The 19,411-nt window shown below is 45.2% G+C and overlaps 1 protein-coding gene across 1 annotated transcript in view; it reads right to left on the reverse strand.

The window, feature by feature from the left end:
- The window catches only part of JADE2 (jade family PHD finger 2), a 144,788-nt gene that overhangs the window by 7,465 nt on the left and 117,912 nt on the right, over positions 1-19,411 (reverse strand). Inside the window, exons 9-11 of the mRNA XM_054037395.1 lie at positions 18,686-19,147; positions 9,724-9,841; positions 3,884-4,012 (exon numbers count right to left, since the gene is read on the reverse strand). Coding sequence (XP_053893370.1) covers positions 3,884-4,012; positions 9,724-9,841; positions 18,686-19,147 — 709 coding nt within the window. The remainder of the gene's footprint in view (positions 1-3,883; positions 4,013-9,723; positions 9,842-18,685; positions 19,148-19,411) is intronic.

Raw genomic sequence — 19,411 nt, forward strand, 5'->3', positions numbered from 1 at the left:
AAGAACCTCAGGATTTGGTCTGAGTATTTACTTATGATTTAGTCAAATTTCTAAAGACAGGCAGTGATAAAAGTGTCTATCACATATGATGTCATTAAACAGAGAGCGGTTTTAATCTATTCCCAGCAGCTCTGAAATAACACTGTAGACACTCCTATTCTTAAGCTGTTACTTTTCATGTTCATATTATTGTAACAGACTGGACTAATTTTATCTGATCCTAAGAATTTGGTAAATCCTTACAGAGAAGAGGATTTGCACCTGGTGACAATTATTGGATTATGCTATTTAATTTTGTAGAGAAAAGTGAAAGTGTGATAACAGTCTGTGCTGTAAAAAATCAGCTCTGTGCAACATGGACCTACTGATCTTCAAAATCACGCCCAGTAAAGTCCATGCTACAGAGTTCTTTTGCCTTGAATCATATCCTGCCATTGGTGCTGTAGATGGATTTTCCCACTGGCACCTGGTAGACTGCATTCATTAGGTACAAAAGAGACTGGCTAAACTGGAGCAAGAACGATCAGTGGGTTGGAGGGATTGACTGATGAGGAAAGTTTAAAGCAGCTAAATGTGTATGATTCAGTGAAGACAGAACGGCGCAGGCATTAGAGTCATCTATACATACTTGAAAGGAGTGAATACCTGAGAGGAATTATTTGGAGTAGCACAAAGAGGACTAACTAGAAGTAAAACAGGGAAGAATTTGGTTGAAAAACTTCCTAGTATTGAGGTTTGCCTGCATGTGGAATAGCTCTCAAGAGAAGTGGTGGAGGTCACCACTACTTATCTATCTACTTTTAAAAGTTCTAAGTGCCTTTAAAATGTATGGGAGGGAACACTTCTGCACTGGTAGAGGGAAGAAAACAAAGAGATCCTAATAGCACAGGTGTGTCCCTGTTCTAATTGCTATGACTGAAACCCACTGGAATTGTACATTAAAAACTGGTCTCATTCATGTGAGCAGTTGTAATGATGCTCACTGTGTACTATGGGAACATCCTGTTAAATAGAGAGATCTGATGACTATATTCCTCAAAAATGTCTCTAAAGAAAAGCTCCCTGTTGTAATGATTGTTTGGTTTCTGAAATTTACATGGCAAGGATTTGTGAACTTGTTAATACTCTCTCAATAAATTGTAAAAAAAATAATAAAAACATTGGACTTATTTATAAAATGGATGAGAAAAGGGCAGATTTTTGATGGAGTATTTTTTTCTCTTTTTTAAAAGGAAACTACTGATGGGTTAGGGGAGAGGTCACTGGGACTGTGTTGTGGAGGAAGCAATTCATGTCTATAGTTGTTCTTGTGAGGAGGTTTGTATCATTCATTGTTTTAAAGATTTCAACACTTTCTTTTTTAAAATGATGGCAGGACATGTGGCCCAGTATCTCCATTTCATAAGGAATAAGAAAATATTTCTGCCAAGTATCAGCACAGAATTAACTATTTGATTTAAATCAGTTGCTGCTGTAGGTGTAGGATATGCGTAAGGGGGGAAAAAATGAGTGTTGCAGACAATAACTAAAATTTACAGGGGGCTTTTCACAACATGTCAAGGCATCATGGGAGCTGTCTCAAGGGAAGGACTTTTGGGTCATTCTAAGCTAGCGGAACAGGACAGCTGATCTAAATAGTAACAGAGAATGTCCTTCATTAAGTAAAATTCTTCCTCTAAGGCTTCAGTTTCAGAGTTAGCAAATTGTAAGAAAAAACAAACAGGATTTTATATTAACAGAAAAGTGAAGAGAAAGCCAGGTATAAGCCCCTGCCCTGCCCTGCCCTGCCCCAAACCCAAACCCAAACCCAATCCCCTCCCCCAGAAGTTCTTTCCCTTTCCAGGGCCAGGGAGTTATTTTTATAGTGTTCCCTGGCTTTCCTGAATTGCTGATTGGGCTGCCAGTTCCGGTGCTAGGCCATTACACCTGTGGGAGAGCTGAACATAGAATTAACCCCTTGCTTGCTGGTGCTCAAGTCAAGCTTCTGCACCTGGCCACAGTAATCTGACACAAGGGGGGGGGGGCGTGGAATTAAAAATGTCATTTAATCAACATCAGAAAGTAGGAAAGAGATCAAATTCTACAAGAAATCATTTGTGGTTGCTAAGGGAATTGTTGAAAAAGCCCTTTTTCTTTAGGTCTTTTCCCCTGCTATGTAGCAGAGGGTTATTTTTGATGGTGGACTGGGTGGTGTGTTATATATCACACCACCCAGTCCACCATAATGCACAGAATGACAGTAATGGGGGCAGAATCAGGCCCTTTATGACATGGAAAAAGACTGGAAATAGTGCTGAGAAAGCAGCGTCACTTTGCATCCATCTCCTGGCTGGTCTGGGACTGCCAGCAGCAGCCACTTGGCCGAACGAATTCCTGTGATGGAGGTTGCATAGAGGAACAGAGCAGCATGCATTGAACTAAAACACATGGCCCATGCAGTTTACTCACAAGCAGCAGCAGGACGCATGGTGCAGACTATTCAGAGAATGAACACTACACTAGAGTGGAGAAGTCAGATTACATTGCCAGAAAGTAAAATCACTATTTCTCATTGCAATATTCTAATGCATTCTTCCAGCTGGAGTTCAACCCTTCAGCCTGATAGCTGAATACTTCCTAAGTTTTTGTGCCACTAGCTGACAGCCTACAGACAAAGGACCCCATCTACAGTGTCAGGGTGGGGGTTAGTGTACTCTGGTCCCTCCAGTACAGAGCAGAAGCAGTGTAAGGAAGCTCACACAGCCAATGTCTGTGATGTAACTCCAATGTGGATAAGCAAGAGAACCTAGTCCAGGGGTCTCAAACACGTGGCCCATGGGGTTCTTTCGTGCGGCCCGCCAAGCTCCCCACGCTCCCCTCCCCACCTACCCAGTGTCGCCACAAGCCCCACGCTGCTCCCTGAAGTAGCTGAACTACTGTATGTCCCTGCAGCCCTGAGCAGGGGGGTGGGAGGCAAGTAGAGAGCTCCGTGCTCTTGCAGCTCCCATTGGCCGGGAACTGGGAACCGCGGTCAATGGGAGCTTTGGAGGAGGTACCTGGAGGAGCAGCAAGAGCAGCTCATGGTGCTGTTTCCCCCCCCCAACCCCCACCCCTGGGACTCCGGCTACTTCCTGGAGCAGAGCGGGGACAGGGCAGGCAGGCAGGGAGCCTGCCCTGGCCATGGGGTGCGGCACTGTCACCCCACTCTAGGTAAGCGGCACCGGGCTGGAGCCTGTACCCCAAACCCCTTCTGCACCCCAACCCCCTGCCCGGAGACCCTGCCATATCCCACACCCCTCCTGCACCCCAGCTTCCTCCCCTGACCCCCCTGTCTCCCCTCACCCTTCCTGCACCCCAACCCCCTGCTGCACCCCTCACCCCTCCTGCACCCCAACTCCCTGCCCTGAGCCCCCTGCTGCACCCTGCACACCTCCTGCACTCCCTGCCCTGAGCCCCCGCTGAACCCCTCACCCCTCCTGCACCCCACACCCCAATTCCCTGCCATACCCTGCACACCTCCTGCACCTCAACTCCCTGCCCTGAGCCCCCTCCTGCACCCCCTGGGGTGAGGACTTCGGGGAAGGGGTTGGAATGGGGGCAGGGAAGGGGCGAGAAGAGGTGAGGCGGGGCGGGGCCTCATGGAAGGGGTGGAGTGGAGGCGGGGCCAGGGGCAACGAGGGGGGGTGTCAGTGATGCAGCCCTTGGGCCAATGCACTAGTCCTCATGCGGCCCTCAAGGTCATCTGAGTTTGAGACCCCTGGCCTAATCTCTAGGGCTATCTGTGGCATTAAGCACTACATTTAACCCACCCCCATAAGGGAAGCCTTTGGAATTCCTTTAACTCTATGACTTTGGCCTCTGCACTCAGTATATTTCAGTGCTGTGTTCTGACAGTCAGACTTACCCAGCTGTCCCAAGACTGAGTCGTTCCCTGGTTTCCTTTTTTCTTTCTTCTCAGGGCTACTTTTTCTACCATCTCTTCCTTTTCTTTTGGGGTCACTTTTCTTTCCCTTTGTTCTCTTCCCAGTTTGTTCTGTTTTTTTTTTTTCAAATAAAAAGAAATGTGAGCTCATGTAACCAGGTAACATGATGATGAACACTTTGGAGCATTCAGGAGCACTGAGATAAGGATGAAATTAAGAACTGGAAGAATCCTTGCTAATCACCTTCTGTGAAACAATAGCAGGCTCTAGTGCAAATCTGGGTCAAGAGTTGCAAAGGAGATCGGTGTACCGCTATTTTGGGCAAGTGGACACTACAGAGCTCTAGATTAAGGAAAGGGTTTCAGTCCCAGAGACCGTATAAAGAAGAAATTTGGGCTTTGATCCAGCAAAGCACTTAAGCACAAACTGAACTTTAAACACAAGTGGTTCCACTGAAATCACTGGACTGCTCATTTGCTTAAAATTAAGCATTTGCTTAAGTGCTTTGCTGGATCAAGGCCTTTGGGCACCAAGATTTCAGTCCTGAGAATGCAGTGCTTATAAACCAAACCCCTACATAGGAACACTCCAAAAGACTGAGGCAGTTCCAAACTTTACAGCTTGTTGTATAATGCGAATTTGCAATGTAAACTACAGGCAAATGCGAAGTGCTTATCAACCTACTCTTCCATTGCTGGTATAAGGTCACAAAACAAGTTTGACAAAGATCTTACTGGCAGCATTTTTAAGCAGACCTGTCTTGATTTGATCTTTTGGATATAATAACTACCCTTGCTTACACTGTATAACAATGAAAAAAAAAACCTCTAACACCTAAACACTGCATAAAATCCAACTAAACCGAGTGGGAGAGACTTGGCTATTGAAAACTGCCTACTGAAAACCAGGAATATAAATCACAGCTATTTGGACATTCAACTAAAAATCAATATATACTAAATGGTTTTGCATATGTACTGGATTTATTCTTCTTGGGGGAACAGGATTAAGATGTACCCTCTGAAAAGATGACAGGTTTCAGAGTAACAGCCGTGTTAGTCTAATAAATTTGTTAGTCTCTAAGGTGCCACAAGTACTCCTGTTCTTCTTTTTCCTCTGAAAAGAATAATTTGTATTACTAGGTGAAATACTCAAAGCTTTTTATATATTAAGGGTCCAAATCTTCACCTGCAGAAGCTCATGCTAAATCTCCTACTACCTTCAGTGGGGAAAGAACAGGGCCCTAAAAGCAAAAGTAGGAGCCTGGATGGCTGAAGGAATTGGAAATATGATTTCTAGCTTTCTGTAATCTGATCATTAGCTTGAAGCTGACCCAAGTTGCCACTGACCAAAAGTTATTACTATGTGATGGCTGTAAAATGACAACTGAGCAATAATTCTAAGAGATCTATGCAGTGATCGGTGGAAGGTATCAGCTTCATATAAACCACCATCAGATTTGTTAGCAGTCTTAGCAGAGAGGCCATGGAGGCTGAAGTCTCCTCTCTCTCTAGAGGTAGTCTCTCTAGGTTGAAATGTAGTGGTGGAATTTGCATTACAGCTGCCTGAGAATATCTGTGGGTCTGGATTAAGAGAGGATTTACATTTCCAGGATTGCCAATCCAGGATCTTTCATGAGCAATGGACTCACTGAAAGAAAGAAAGAAAATAAACATTGATATATACTACATTCCTGCCAAATAACTCCAGAAGACTGGGGAAGTTCCAAACAGACACATTTTTCACCTGATTTACAAATAAAAATATGACTTTGTTTAGACATCACAATGGTTCTAAACAGAAATATGAATGTTACCTTTTCAAAAGGAGCCTGTCAAAATAACAGCCACATTTCACAGTCAGGAGTCAACTTGACATTTCATGCAAGACATATATGTGAGATAGAAGAGGGGTAGTTTTACGTGGGCAATTCCCAACAGCTTTACTAAGAACCTCCTGCCTAAATGATCACTCATCAATGGGAAAATAAACCTCCAAGTTAGGAGTTTTAGGAGGAGACTCTTCCAAAAATACAGTGTGCCAAACGTGCCTATGGGGTAACTCCACCAGGTTGTGTTGATTAATTGCCATGCCCCATAATAATCAGCAACTGCACTCAATCGGGAAGAGTGATACAGATTTCTTGCTTTCCCCCCAAAGTTATTGATATGTCGGCCAATGAAATCAAGTGTCAGAGGGGAGGAAATACTGGTGAGGAAATATTAGGAGACAAATTTTCTCCTCCACTTGCAAATCATTTCGTGTCGTAAAACTGAACAATGAATTTTCCAAGAGCCTGGTCCTGCCAGGGGCTGATCATCCTTCACTGCCATTGAGGTCGACAGCAGCTCAGCAATTTATGGAGGCCAACAGCATTTTATAGGATTGGACCTTAAAACCGTGCCTCTCTTGTACCATAATGAAATGGAGAGTAGTTACTGCCACATGAAGCAACTCTACTGATTTGGCTCATAACACTACAAAAGGCTGTCCTACTGTCAGAAACAAAGCTGAGCTCGGGGGGGTCTCAGGGAAGCATACAGATGTCCGAGCTACCGTGTGCTAACTTGTGTAGTAGGAGCCAAGGCAGTAGAAGAATATGCAAATAATCAAACGGTCTCAGAAACTGACAACTCTGCATCCCAATCCTCTCTGTACTACGAGCCATCCTATCTACATGGGGAAGCACTTGACTTCTCTTGAGGGAAACTATTATCACTGATTTCTTCAACTCACTTATTAGAGCTTCATTTTGGTACTATCCTTCATTCTCCTTAGCTGAACAAAGCTGTGGAGATCTGCATCTCATGGCTTACTGTTCAGATTGGCTTAATTTCCCCCGTGGAAATAAAATCACGATGAAGTGTCCATTTGAAAGTCATTCCCATTTATTTTAAGCAAACAATAAATACTGCTCAGATACAAGCTTGAACACTTACAATTTTACAGCAGTAAAATTCCTCATTCCTTCAAGTCATTCAGAGCAGTTCTTATTTCTGGACTTCAAATGCTGTCCCATGGAAATCTTGTTACTTTCAAAGTAGGTAAAGGTTCAAAGCAACCCTTCTGGTCAGAATACCCTGAACTTTGTAGATGCGCACCTAACTTTAGAGGAATGCTTACGACCCACAACTCAAAATAAAGTCAACAAGCTGGATTAAATCTCTGGAAAAACTTCCTAACTGTAAGAACAGTAGGACAACGGAACAGACTACCTAGGGAGGTTGGGGAAGCTCCTTCGCTGGAGCTTTTCAAAAGGAGGCCAGAGAGCCATCTCTCTTGGATGGTTTAGACATGACAAATCCTGCATCTTGGCACCGGGTTAGACTAGATCAGTGGTTCTCCAACTACTGTACCCCTCTCAGGAGTCTGATCTATCTTGCGCACCCCCAAGTTTCACCTCACTTAAAAATTACTTGCTTACAAAATCAGACATAAAAATACAAAAGTGTCACAGCACACTCTGACTGAAAAACTGCTTATGTTCTCATTTTTACTATATAATTATAAAATAAACTGGAATATAAATAGTGTACTTATATTTCAGTGAATAGTATATAGAGCAGTATAAACAAGTCATTGTGTGTATGAAAAGTTAGTTTGTACTGACTTCGCTGATGCTTTTTATGTAGCCTGTTGTAAAACTAGGCAAATATCTAGATGAGTTGATGTACCCCTGGAAGACCTCTGGGTACCCTGAGGGGTACGTTTACCCCTGGTTGAGAACCACTGGACTAGATAACCTTTGTGGTCCCTTCTAACCCTATGATTCTTCTACTCTTATTCACGATGTCAACAAGTAGCTTCACTAATTACCATGTGATCACTTATGGAGTAAGGTATCTTTCAATAAAGATTATCAGAGTTAGTCCCAGTGGGATCAGCAAGTGCTCAACACTCAGTACCTCTACTAATCGGGCCCTCTATGTAAAATAGGCCCCACTCAAAGACTCAGCGCATAACTTCCCCACAACTTTGGGATAGTTTTGATCTGGATCCAAAAGATAGGTCCTATTCTGAGAAGTGCAGAACACCTGAAATTTCCACTGAAGATAATCAGTGTCATGGCTGGTCAGCCTCACCCAGTAGCAGACTTTTTGTGGCTTGGGCCCATCTCTGACTAGGCCATACTGTCACTATAGAGCAGCCCAGGTCAGGCTACCAAGAAAAATTTGCACGGAATCAAAGTCACAAACTTTTCAACACCACCTTTCTCAGACTCAAAACTTGAGTCAAAGGAAACTTTGGTAAGGGAAAGTGCAGTCCAGACAGTTCCTAAGAAACCCCAAACATGTGATGGCTTCAGAAGCAACTCCAAAGCCACAAACACAACAACTGGCGGAGGAGTCTGCCAAAGAACCAGATGCTGTTTCTGGAAAAACTGTTATGCAGCCTTGGTTTTTGAGTCTTGTACTGCCATTGAAAAAAGGAAGAGGAATTTATGAGATGTGGGCTCAACCACTGCATGTTTAAAAAAAAATAATCAAAGAAAAAAAGAAAGAAATTAATTCTATATTCGCTATTTAATAAAATGCTGCCAAGTGCTTCCCGTACTGTGTGCAAGATGTTCTCCGCTAATAGATACGTATAGCCGAGTGAATTACAGACAATCAGTGTTAAAATGAGATGGCATCTAGGAGCAAAAGACATTCCATCAGCAGCTTAACCTTTGATTCTTAACAGAGCCAGAGGCAACTGAAAAGAAGCCAATGCAACTGCTACTAAAACACACCAACGAGCCAGATGCCACAACTAAAAACACCAACCTCTCTAGCCTTGCACCCAGCATTTGTAATCACCATCCAAACAGGATGAGGAGTTGGAACGGAACAATGTGCTCCAGTCACAGCATCTCACTGCAGGCCAGACTGATGTCTTAATTTAACTATCCAGCAAAATGATTAGCGTTTACTACCCAGAGGTGATACAGATCTACTTTGTATAGGGTCAGTGAAAACTACCATCTCAGCCTCTCAGCAGAGTCAGGGTAGGAAATGTACTCTTCCCTGTTCTTAATAAAACAGTAATAATCAGAATACTCAAAATGCACAGTGCTTGATCACTGTCGATTTCAAAGCAAGTGAGGAAGGAGGAGGAGGGATCGTTCTCTTCCTCCCTCCCCGCATTTTGCAGTTGGGGAAACTGAGGGTGTGTATACACTGGAGATATAAGGTGTAAATTCCAGCTTTAGCAGATATCAAGCTAGTGTGCTAACAACAGGAGTGTAGTAGTGGCAGTGAGAACGCCAGGAGGGGCTAGCTGCCCTGAGCACATACCTATCGTCTCAGATGGGATTAGACTCGGGGTGGGTAGCCCCCCCACGCTGCCACGGTTACACTTTGTTCTTAGCACATAGCTCGATCAGAGCTAGCCTGGGTATGTCTTCTTGAGCTGGAACTCCAACTCTAGTGCAGAAATTCCCTGAGACTCAGAGAAGATAAGGTCCCGATTCTGCCCTCACTTAAAGGGTGAAACTCTTACTGACTTTTATGAGAGGGCAGAACTGAGGCCTAAATGACTTGTCCATGGTGGCACAGTGAGTCTGTGGTGAAACAGAGGCTTGAACCCAGGTCCTGACCCCCAGTTCTGTGCTCTACCACAAGCCTACCCTGGACAGGGCATAAGCTCCCAAGTATCTATAATTTGCACAAGATAGCTCAACCACATGTTTATCAACATAAAAAAAGGAAGGAAAGACCTAATCTGGTGATGCATTTGCTTCCACGTGCGCCGGTTTGGATATGAGTGTTTCATAGTATATGTTGGAACTGGAAGCATCTGTGATTACAAGTACTCCCAAGCCATTAGCAGAAGTACCTACCTGGATAAAGGTCCTTCTTGATCAGTTGCATCTGGAGATGGAAGATCTGCTCCTGAAGTTTGCAAATGGAGTGTTTCATTTTCTCCCGCCTCGTCACCATGTAGCAGAGATTTCTAACCTGCAGAAACACAAGAAAGAGTTTCCACTTTCTGAGTGGACTCTGAGAAAAGCCCCAGCTGCTTGGCAGTGCTACTGAAGAGTCAGCTGACGAAGGTGGCTCTCTAGATGCTGTCCCTTCTCTGTTGCTCAGAGAAATCCCAAGTATTATGATTATGTTCTACCGTAGTGCCTAGGAACCCTTAACCAGGCCCCAGGACCCCACCATGTTAGGCGCTGTACAAAGACACTCTTCTTTTTATCCTCATTTGTCCATTCACCTTATGCTCGGATGCGTGATGCTGTGATTCTGGTATGCCCAAGTGATTTTGAGTAGGTTAGGCCTGCAGGATAGGAGCCATCAACAGGCTCCTGGTCTAGCAAAAAAGATATTCAAAGAACAGGGACAGAGGAAAAAAGGCTTCAGTTCTGGCTCTGGGAGCCCGAGCCTTGCAGGAGGGAGAGGGCCAGGAGCACTGTGTAAGTGGCAGTAGCTGGAGTCATTATGTGTGCAGAGGCCAGAAGGCACAATGCATCCAGGGACACAGAGGCAGCCTGCTCACCAGTGACAGATCCTACACACAAAGAACATGTGTAGCATGTGCTCTCCCGTACAGCCCTCCAGACACTAGCCAGCGTGCAAGAGGGAAAGAGGCCATAGCTATCTCCACACCCAATCCCTTTTTGTCCCCTTTGAGGTCTGGAACACTTCTGGCAGCATTATCTGCTCCCCTTGTGAACAGGCAGCCATATCACAGCTGCCCCCGCATGGAGAATGTTAGGGGAAAGGGACTTTCCTGGGATTTCTTCCTCCCACCCATGCTCTGGGGCAGTGGACTGTCTGCTCTTATTAGGCTGTGCCTCCAGCATCCATGGAGAGGTTGCTCTGCAGGCCTTCTCTGATGGGAACCATGGATGTCCAGAGGGCACGGCCAACATAGGGACCCAGTAATGGCTCCTATGCACAGATCCCCACACCGATTGCTGCTGATGGCCAGGAAACAGACACACATCGCTGCTCCTTTTGTACCCAAGCTGTGGGGCAGTTATGCCACTATCCAATTGGATTCCTCCCTCCACTCCTGGGCAAGTGAAGACCCCAAACAGAAAGGGGTGCACAGTGAACAGACATGCTGGTCACTGAATGCTTGCCAGACCCTTTGCTTTAATCTACAACACATTTACAGACTCTATTTTATCCGCATTTTGTGCACAATGTTTCAGGCTTTGGTTTATTTGAGGTTTTATTTGCCTTCTTCTCCTGAACATAAAATATCAGGAAGTTTGACCTTTACCTTTACCATTGAAGTCAAAGTTCAGTAACTTGAATTCAGGAGAAAGGTCTGGACTTCAGCATTAGAGCTTCCCCGTGCTTCAGTCCAGAGTGTCCAAGAGATGTAGGAACTAGGAAGTTACACTTGACCATCTGGACCCAAATCCTGGTACAATTACTCAAGATTAACTTTCAGTACTTGTGGCCCAATCTTTAAGCCATGCTGCTGATCTGAATGAAAGGATTCAGTAACTAACATCCCATGGGGGTGGAAGCAGGGTGGGGTGGGGTAACTTGCGTTACCAATTTACCCAGTTTTGGTTTTGGGAATTAGCTTTACAACAACTGTGGTCGACAGATTTGCTTAATTTAACGCAATGGCTATTGTGACAGACATAATGAACGAGTTAATGTCTGTAAAGTGCTCTGTGATCCGTGGATGAAAAAATGCAACAGAAGTGCAAAAGATTTTATTATATGCGGATATTTAAGGACCACAGTAAAGGCGTAGCAGGCAAAAAGTGAGGAGCGCATCCAACTATCAGACCAGGTTGACAGCTAGTGCAAATCAGTGTAGCTCCACTGACTGCAGTAGGGCTATGCCTATTGACACCCGCTGAGGATCTGGACCATACGTGCCTTAAAAATTGTACAAATCCAAAGGTTATCTGGTATGTTTTCCCCTGGGTTCACTCCTGCAGTTCTGATTCATATGTTCTATTTAGGGTGACCATACGTCCTGTTTTGGCTGGGATAGTCCCTTTTTGAAGCCCTGTCCTGGCCATCCCGACTTTTTTGGCAAAAGTGGGCATTTGTCCTGTTTGTTCTTGCCAACTTCATCAGCTGGCAACAGCAAGTGGTACAAATGTCCACTTTTGTCAAAAAGTGGGGTGTGGAGGACCTGGGGGGGTGGGGAGCGGTAAGGCCAGCCCCCTGGGGAGGCAGGGCTCAGGCTGGGCTCGAGCGAGCAGCGCCGCCAGCCCCGTGCAGACTGGGGGGGTTGCCCTGGGCGTGCGCCTCGGGCCAGCCCCACGCAGGGGAGGAGGGAGGGTTTAGGCTAGCCCCAGGGGGTGTCCTATTTTCCCTTTGGGAAATATGGTCACCCTAGTTCTACTGAAATCAAGAGGAGTTTTGCATGAGTTTGGGCTGCAGGATTAGGCAGTGAGGAAGTTACCCGCCATTACAATAATAGAAGCAAAATATGCATTTATTTGAGAATTGTGCATGTAAAACTATTTGCACACCTAGCATAACAAGCTACTGAAATCAGGGACTCCTCATAAAATTGACTATTACAGCAGTACAGCGTAAAGGGAGCCCAGGTTGGTGGGTCAGTCGTACCCCAGTAGCAGGTGGCATCCCAGGGGGAACCCATCACAAAAGTTATGCCAATATACTCTAGAATCTTGCTCACTGCACCATCCTATATGTTGTTTATTCATAGAAGTCAAATATTTGCCTTTAGTTGCGGTGTATTTTGTCCAACACGGAGAACTTTGTTCAAAACAAGAGAAACTTTCTGTGTGCAAATGACAAAGCTTCAGAAATAAGTCTAGTCATCAAGAGGTCAAAACTGTCCCAAACCTTCTAGGACTGTCACTCTCCTGAATACCTGTAACCTCCCCATCCCTCTCCAGAGAAACGCTAAGTACTGTACACTTCAGGAATTTCAACGGGGAAGTAAAAACCTGCACAAGCAAAGGCAGCCATAGACTGAGGGGAGAGGGAGGAAGAAGTAACCCAAGTGTTAAGTTACTTCCTTACAGTCATTGTGCTGGTGCATGTCCAGGACTCCAGCGCTCAGGACTGACACCTGAATTCAGGATCAGTCCTCAAGCTGAAGAATTGCAGCCCTCCTCTGTTTGCTCTTCCAGTTCAGTGCAGGGTAAAAAATAACTGCTCTCCAACAAGACTTTGTTTATGGTTCAAGCCTTTTGTCACGCTCTGTCAGTGACACTGAGTAAGGTAAACAGAGGCGCAGCTCTGATGCGTTCCTGAGCCCACCTGATTTCCTGGTTCTTCCAGTCACTGATGAGCCAAGCTCTGCTCTCATTACTATTCTGTCTCAGCCCACTCAAGACCTATCCATTTACAATGGATGAGCTCAATGGACATGCATGTGGGGAACTCAAAGTTGAATTTGCTCTGATATCTTTACCAGTGCCAGGTTCAATCCTGCCCTCTAATGAGAGACACAGAAAGCTGGCCACACAGCCCCACAGCTCAGGTCCCCACAAGGGCTGGGTCTGTGAGTCTGGTGGCATGCTCACCCCCATACAAGTTGCCATCAGCTGCAAACCACTAACTAGCAAACAATGGGTGCACATCTTGCTCCTGCTCAGCAAAGGACACCTCTCAGCCAGCCCTGACCGGCAGCATCCCTGGAGCAAAAAATGCAGCAGGCATCCTCTCTGTTTTCCATTGCTCCACTGGTGAGGGCAGGATTTGGTCCCTAATGTGTAAGCTGCTCCTCTGAACTTCTGTGCCGCTGGTTAAATGTCAGATGCACATGCAGAGGTTACTGATCAAAATTCCCTCGGCAGCCTGCAAAGATGGTGCAGTTGCCAAGTGATACCAGCTAACATTTGTCTTGTGCTGAATGTAAGCACTGCAGTTTTTGTCAGCCTGAAGTATCTGTGGTTGGAGTGACAGTCTGACACTGTCTCCATGGCTGTGTCTTTGGGGGGGGGGGAAGGGGGGAAAGAGGGTCAATAATTTTTAGAGTAAATGTATTGTCTCGGCTGTAAAACAGAAAATGCTAATGGAATCTAATCTGACTTTACAGTGAGTGTTTACTCAGCCTCCTGACTTTCCAAAAGCCACAGCTAGATGGGGGCTCAAGAGGAAGGCAATAAACTAGGAGACAAAAGTTAGGTCCTAGGAACTGACATTGAAGAGAATTGGCCACACGGACATTTTCAATAACTTGTATTGACACACCAATAAATTCTTTCTTTTTTTCTTTCTCCCAATCTGCTCTATCCAAATCACTTAGCAGACCTTGTGTATGACTCACAGATTACCTAGACTTAAAGTGTTCAGGAGCCTTTGTGTCTCTAATAGTGACACATCAAACCTGACCTTTACCCCCCCCACCTTCTCTAATGTGGCTACCAAAATTATAAACAGCAGTCCTGTGTGTCATGGGCTGTTTCTGAAAGCTTCATTGCCCGTGGTAATGGGGAGACATCATGTCTTTACATTTGCCCCATGCTCTGCATTTGCTCGCTCTTTACCAATGAATTAATGTCCATGAATTTTCACACTGACAGTGAGCTTCCAGGATCTGAATTGTAAATAACAGCCTAGACAAACAAAACAACTGCTTGTAAGTGAGGTAATTAAAGACGAGCCCCTGTGCTCAAACAATTATGCTTTTCAAAGGCTCTGAATGCAGGGGGACAATCATGGCCATTTGCTAATGGCATGATGTTTTTTTCAATATTAAAAATAAATTGTTAAATAGGGATAGACGGAGATAACTGAACCACAGAAATGGAGAAGACCTATTAAATTATCTAGTCCATCCCCTTGCAAGTGCATGATTGCTACCCGCAGTTCATTTTCTAGCAGTTTGTCCCAGTCAGTGAGGCATCCATTATTTCTCTTGGGAAAACTATTCCTCAGTGTAATTGATCTCACTGCCAGGAAATTTTCCCAATATTCAGCCTATTTCCTTTCTAAATTTGATTCTGTTATTTCTAGTGATATCCCCTTGCAGCCCCCAAAATAATTATTCCCTCCCTTGGCACGTTTGTGTCCTTCCCAGATTGTAGGTGGTCCTCCAGTCCTCTTTCTTTCACTGCTTAGCCATGCTATACATATTTAGCTCTTTAATCAGCCGTTTCATCAATTCTGTGGCTCTTATCTGAACTCCCTCCAATATGACTGCATCTTTCTGGTATTGAGATGAGATGGGCTTTACTGCCAATCCCTTCCTTTGTAAGCTACAAAGTCATACATGATTATCTAAACATCTAGGGGCATTGGAATTACCTCAGGACAACTGGGAAGCACTTACTTTGTAGGAGGGAAAGCTGGTCTTTTTTTTTTTTTTTTTTATAATATAAAGAAGTGATTTATATAGTGTATATTTTAATATGTGCCCTTCTTTTTGTTCTGGATTGAAGCAAACATCAAACTGAAATTTCTTTATGAGGAAAACAACTGCCTCTGGCAACCTGTGTATCAAAATGTTTGGCAGTACCTTTCCTCTATGATTTTGTAGTTTTGAAAGAAAACATTATTTGCCTCTGCTTAGACATTGCTATTTACACTACTAAACAACACCCCTCCTGCCTCCCCCGGCCAACCTCTGATGCCGACCTGATCCCCTTGGAAGTGTAGAGCTTTTTGTTGCAGCTGATTTAAACAGACCAATACTTGGAGTAGGTTAAAAACAAAGTCCTGTTAGAGTTCCAGGAACAGAGAAGTGGACATTTCAGTAGAGGAAATTTGCTGAAAAGGAAATTTAAAAGTGCTAGAATCATAGCTGTTAAGTGATGGCAAATATCTACTAGGTCATGTAGTCTACACCCCAAGGTTCTCTAGCCCACTCTCCCTAGTCTTGTCTATCTCTCTATTCTTCTGTATGGATCTCCACTACAAAAAGGACAAGGTCTAACAACCTCACCCATAAGAACATCTCTACCTGATGTCATCTGAGATCAAGCATGCCTGTGCACACCTTTGCTCACCATGGCACCAGTCTCATGGCACATGCAGAGTCTGTAGCACACTGCCCAAGGCTCGAGCCACTTAGCAAAGCTAACTTGGACCCCTAGTAGCTCTTTAAATCTTAATTCTCTGAAGCAGCAGTGGGTGTTGGGCACCAGCAAAGACTGAACCCGACTCAGTGATATCAGTTTGGGGCAGATCACGGCACTAGTTTGAGCCACGGGTGTGTGCAAAAAACATTACAAGAAGTAGAAAATGTTATTCTCAGGTTCTTTCTTTAGGACCTCTGTCTCTCAGAAACTCCATAGCCAAATGACTCCAAATTTGCACCACTAAAGCTACCCCAGATCCTGTAAAGTCACATAAAGGCAGAGAGGAAGACCAGGGTGATCAAAGCTGGCGTCTAAATTCCACAAGCAAGTAGCTCAGTTTAGGCTGCGTTAAACTGTAATATGTTTCTGGATGATCGGGCTTTCACATCAGTTAGGCAAAGATTTATCTGTAGTCCCAATGTTCCTGGAAAGTAATAGCATCCAGAGAATATTTCTGAGTGTGCCCGATTTAAAATCCAATTCTTAGTAACGGAGCTACACCTGATGCACCAAGCCAGAATGGACAAGACAGGAGCGAGGTTAGCTCAAGGCTAACACATTCCCTATGCTAAAAATAATAATAATTAATAATCTTCTCTTCTATCGGGTCTTTCTCCTGAGGAGCTCAAAGTACTAAACAAACACTAACTAAGTCTCACAACAGCCTTGTGAGGTAGATAAAGGGATGTACAAGGAAGACATCACTCCCAACCATGGCCCACTCCAAGAAGCATCACCTACCCACCACCTTCTGCTGCACCCTGGAATTTCCTTGGAGGTCTTCCATCCAAGGACTGACCAGCTCCATCCCTATTTAGCTTGAGAAAGATGGCAATATCAAAGCACAAGCTAAAATATGCTTTTTCCTGCTTCCCTCCTATCCCACCTGCTCCCCTTAAATGCTCAGGACAAACTGTGCCACTCTGCCAACCTGCTCCTTTCTCTCTCTCACTCCTGAAAGACCAGGCCAAACAGCAGCTGAGGGCTGGCCTGCAAGTGTTCTGTGCTCTCTGTTTAATCCCCAGCTGAACTCAGCTGTTTCCTTTGCTGAGTGATTCAGGCAGAGTGGATAGCACTGATGGTTGCACTGACTGAAGGAGAAGAGGGATGGCACTTTGTAGGTGGGCAGTCCTTCCACACACCAGCAAGGAGAAGTGTGGAATATAGGGAGGAAGGAAGGTTCGTAGCAGAAGAAACAAAGTCCTAGTTTCCCTCTAGCTCTGTCCAGCTTCCCCTCAGTACCATATAAGCCTCCCGTAACCCATGCCTTAAATTTGGCACAGCCGTGTAAGCTGCATTGCATCTAAGATGTCCTCTATGAAGACCTATATTCTGTACTTTCAGGGCATGGACCCCATGCTCTAATAGGCCTTTCCCATAAATCTATGACCCTATTTCCTGGGCACTATTCCTTCCTGCTACAGTGGTTTTCAATACCCATTCAGTGCTTTGGCATCCCTCTCTCTCCCCACTGCCAATTTTGTGTCATTTCACTACACATTTTGTACTGCTTCTTCCCCTTCCTATTTTTGTCTCTCCCGGCACCTGGCCCCCCTGCTCATACCGTCTCTGCTGACCCTACTATTTCTGTCAGCTCCGTGCCTGTATGCAGTCATTAAAATGAAATTTACAAGAATTTAAGAGTGCTAACATGGTGCTTCAGAAAGCAGGTCTCTTATAAATTTCCCTTTGCTGCCTGCATACACAAGCCGAGCCAGCAGCGGACGCACCAGGGGAGAGCAGGCAGCGTTAAGTGCGAGAGATCAGTCACAATCATTTGTTATTGTAACTTAGCTGACATTGACTCTTCCTTAAAAAGCCAACAGGCAGAAGCCCTCAGGGTTTTCCTTCCTCTCCACAAACTCACGTCAGATACAGAACACGCAGGTCAAACAATGGGCCCACCAGCCTGTGAAGGGGACCTGGGATGGTCTGATGTGCAGTGAACCTGCCTCAGCGGAGTTTAGTGTGATACACCCCAGGTGGCATGTGTCATAAGGCTCTGTCCATTCAGAGATCTCCCAGAGGAGGTGGCCCATTTCCCGCTATGGAGACAGCTGGACCAAGCCATGAAACACTCAGTCCCGCCAGCCCTGCAGTTCACTTCTACCATTTTATCTGTCCATATTGTTTTGTTTTTTAGACAATATGTAAATTACATTTCTGTTTTTAATGTGAATGTCATGCTGCTGGAAGGTGCCGAATTGCCAACACTGGACAACCTCTATTTTGGGTCCAATCCTGCGCCCCTGGAGATCAAAGAGCAGGATTGGGACTTTCATCCCCAAAATGGGTAGCCGCAGTGTTGGTTTTCAGCTGCACTGCACTGCCAACATGCCTCGCCTCTGTTCTGGGGGGACCCCATGTGGAGGAGCGAGGAGAGTCCGGGCTCCAGGCACATTCAGTCTTTGACCTCTCTGCTGAGACTGCCAAGAACTGTCTCAATTGCGCTCGTGGTTTTGTGATGAATGCATATGTCCACTAGGAAATGGACTGGACCGAGAAGCCTATACACCTTTTGTTCATATTTTAAAAGGAACACCTATACTTAAACATAGGGAACATAAGAAGAGGGATGACTGGAGGGCTGCTAATGAGCTGCATTATGCAGAATTCTAGTCACTGATAACAAACAGGCAGATCAGAGCAGAAGTGTAAGCGAGGCCTTTTTCGTGGCCATAAACTGTGGAAGGGAAGTGACTGTCAAGGAAGTCTAACTAGGTCAACAGACATGAAGACAACTTCTTCCAGCATACACTGGCCCATATTAAAGAAGCTCTGGCAGAACAACAGAGTAGGTCCTTAAACCAGAAGTTGTACTCACCCTCTCTAAGTCTTGCCTGAGATGTGTGAAGAGCTTTAAGCGTCGGTACAACACATCCTGTTCTTGCTGAGCCAAGTTGTCCACTTCATCTGTTTTTGGTGTCAGCAGTGGCTTGTTGCAATTCGCTTTCCTCTTCAGCTTCCAGTACTGATAAACGAAATCCACCAGCGACTCAGTTAAGTCGAGGTTCTCGGCTACCTCGGAGGGCTTTACAAGTTCATAGAAATCCTCTTCCAACTGCTGGAGCTTCTGTTTTCGCAGCGTGACCTTTTCCAAGTCCAGCTGGGCTTGGTCTGCCTCTGCTCGTGCCTCGTCTGGAGGTTTGGTGGCCCCACTGCTGTGCTCAAGGCAGAAGGATTTGAACTTCACTTCATCGTTCTCCGCTAAAATAGTCCGCATGTCCAGATTGTGGTCAAAAGCGCAAGTGACGTGGAATGCAGTGATGCAGGCGGGCATGGAACACTGGAGGAAAGACAAAGCAGGGAACCCAGGTTATTTCACTCAACGCCCATCATGGCACACTGAGGAAACATGCTTACTCCTGTTAAATAACTGTACACAAGACATCACTGACTACAGCGGCACGTGGCCATTGCAACAGGACGACAAGTAGGGATCACCCTACTGTATATAATGCAATAAGTGACTTTGCACGTTACTCCAGGCACCCAGCTGCTTGACAGAGAAAAGCAATAAGAACTTGACACTGTACAAAGAGCAGACACC

This window comes from Malaclemys terrapin, chromosome 8 (genome assembly GCF_027887155.1).
Source record: "Malaclemys terrapin pileata isolate rMalTer1 chromosome 8, rMalTer1.hap1, whole genome shotgun sequence".
NCBI lineage: Eukaryota > Metazoa > Chordata > Testudines > Emydidae > Malaclemys > Malaclemys terrapin.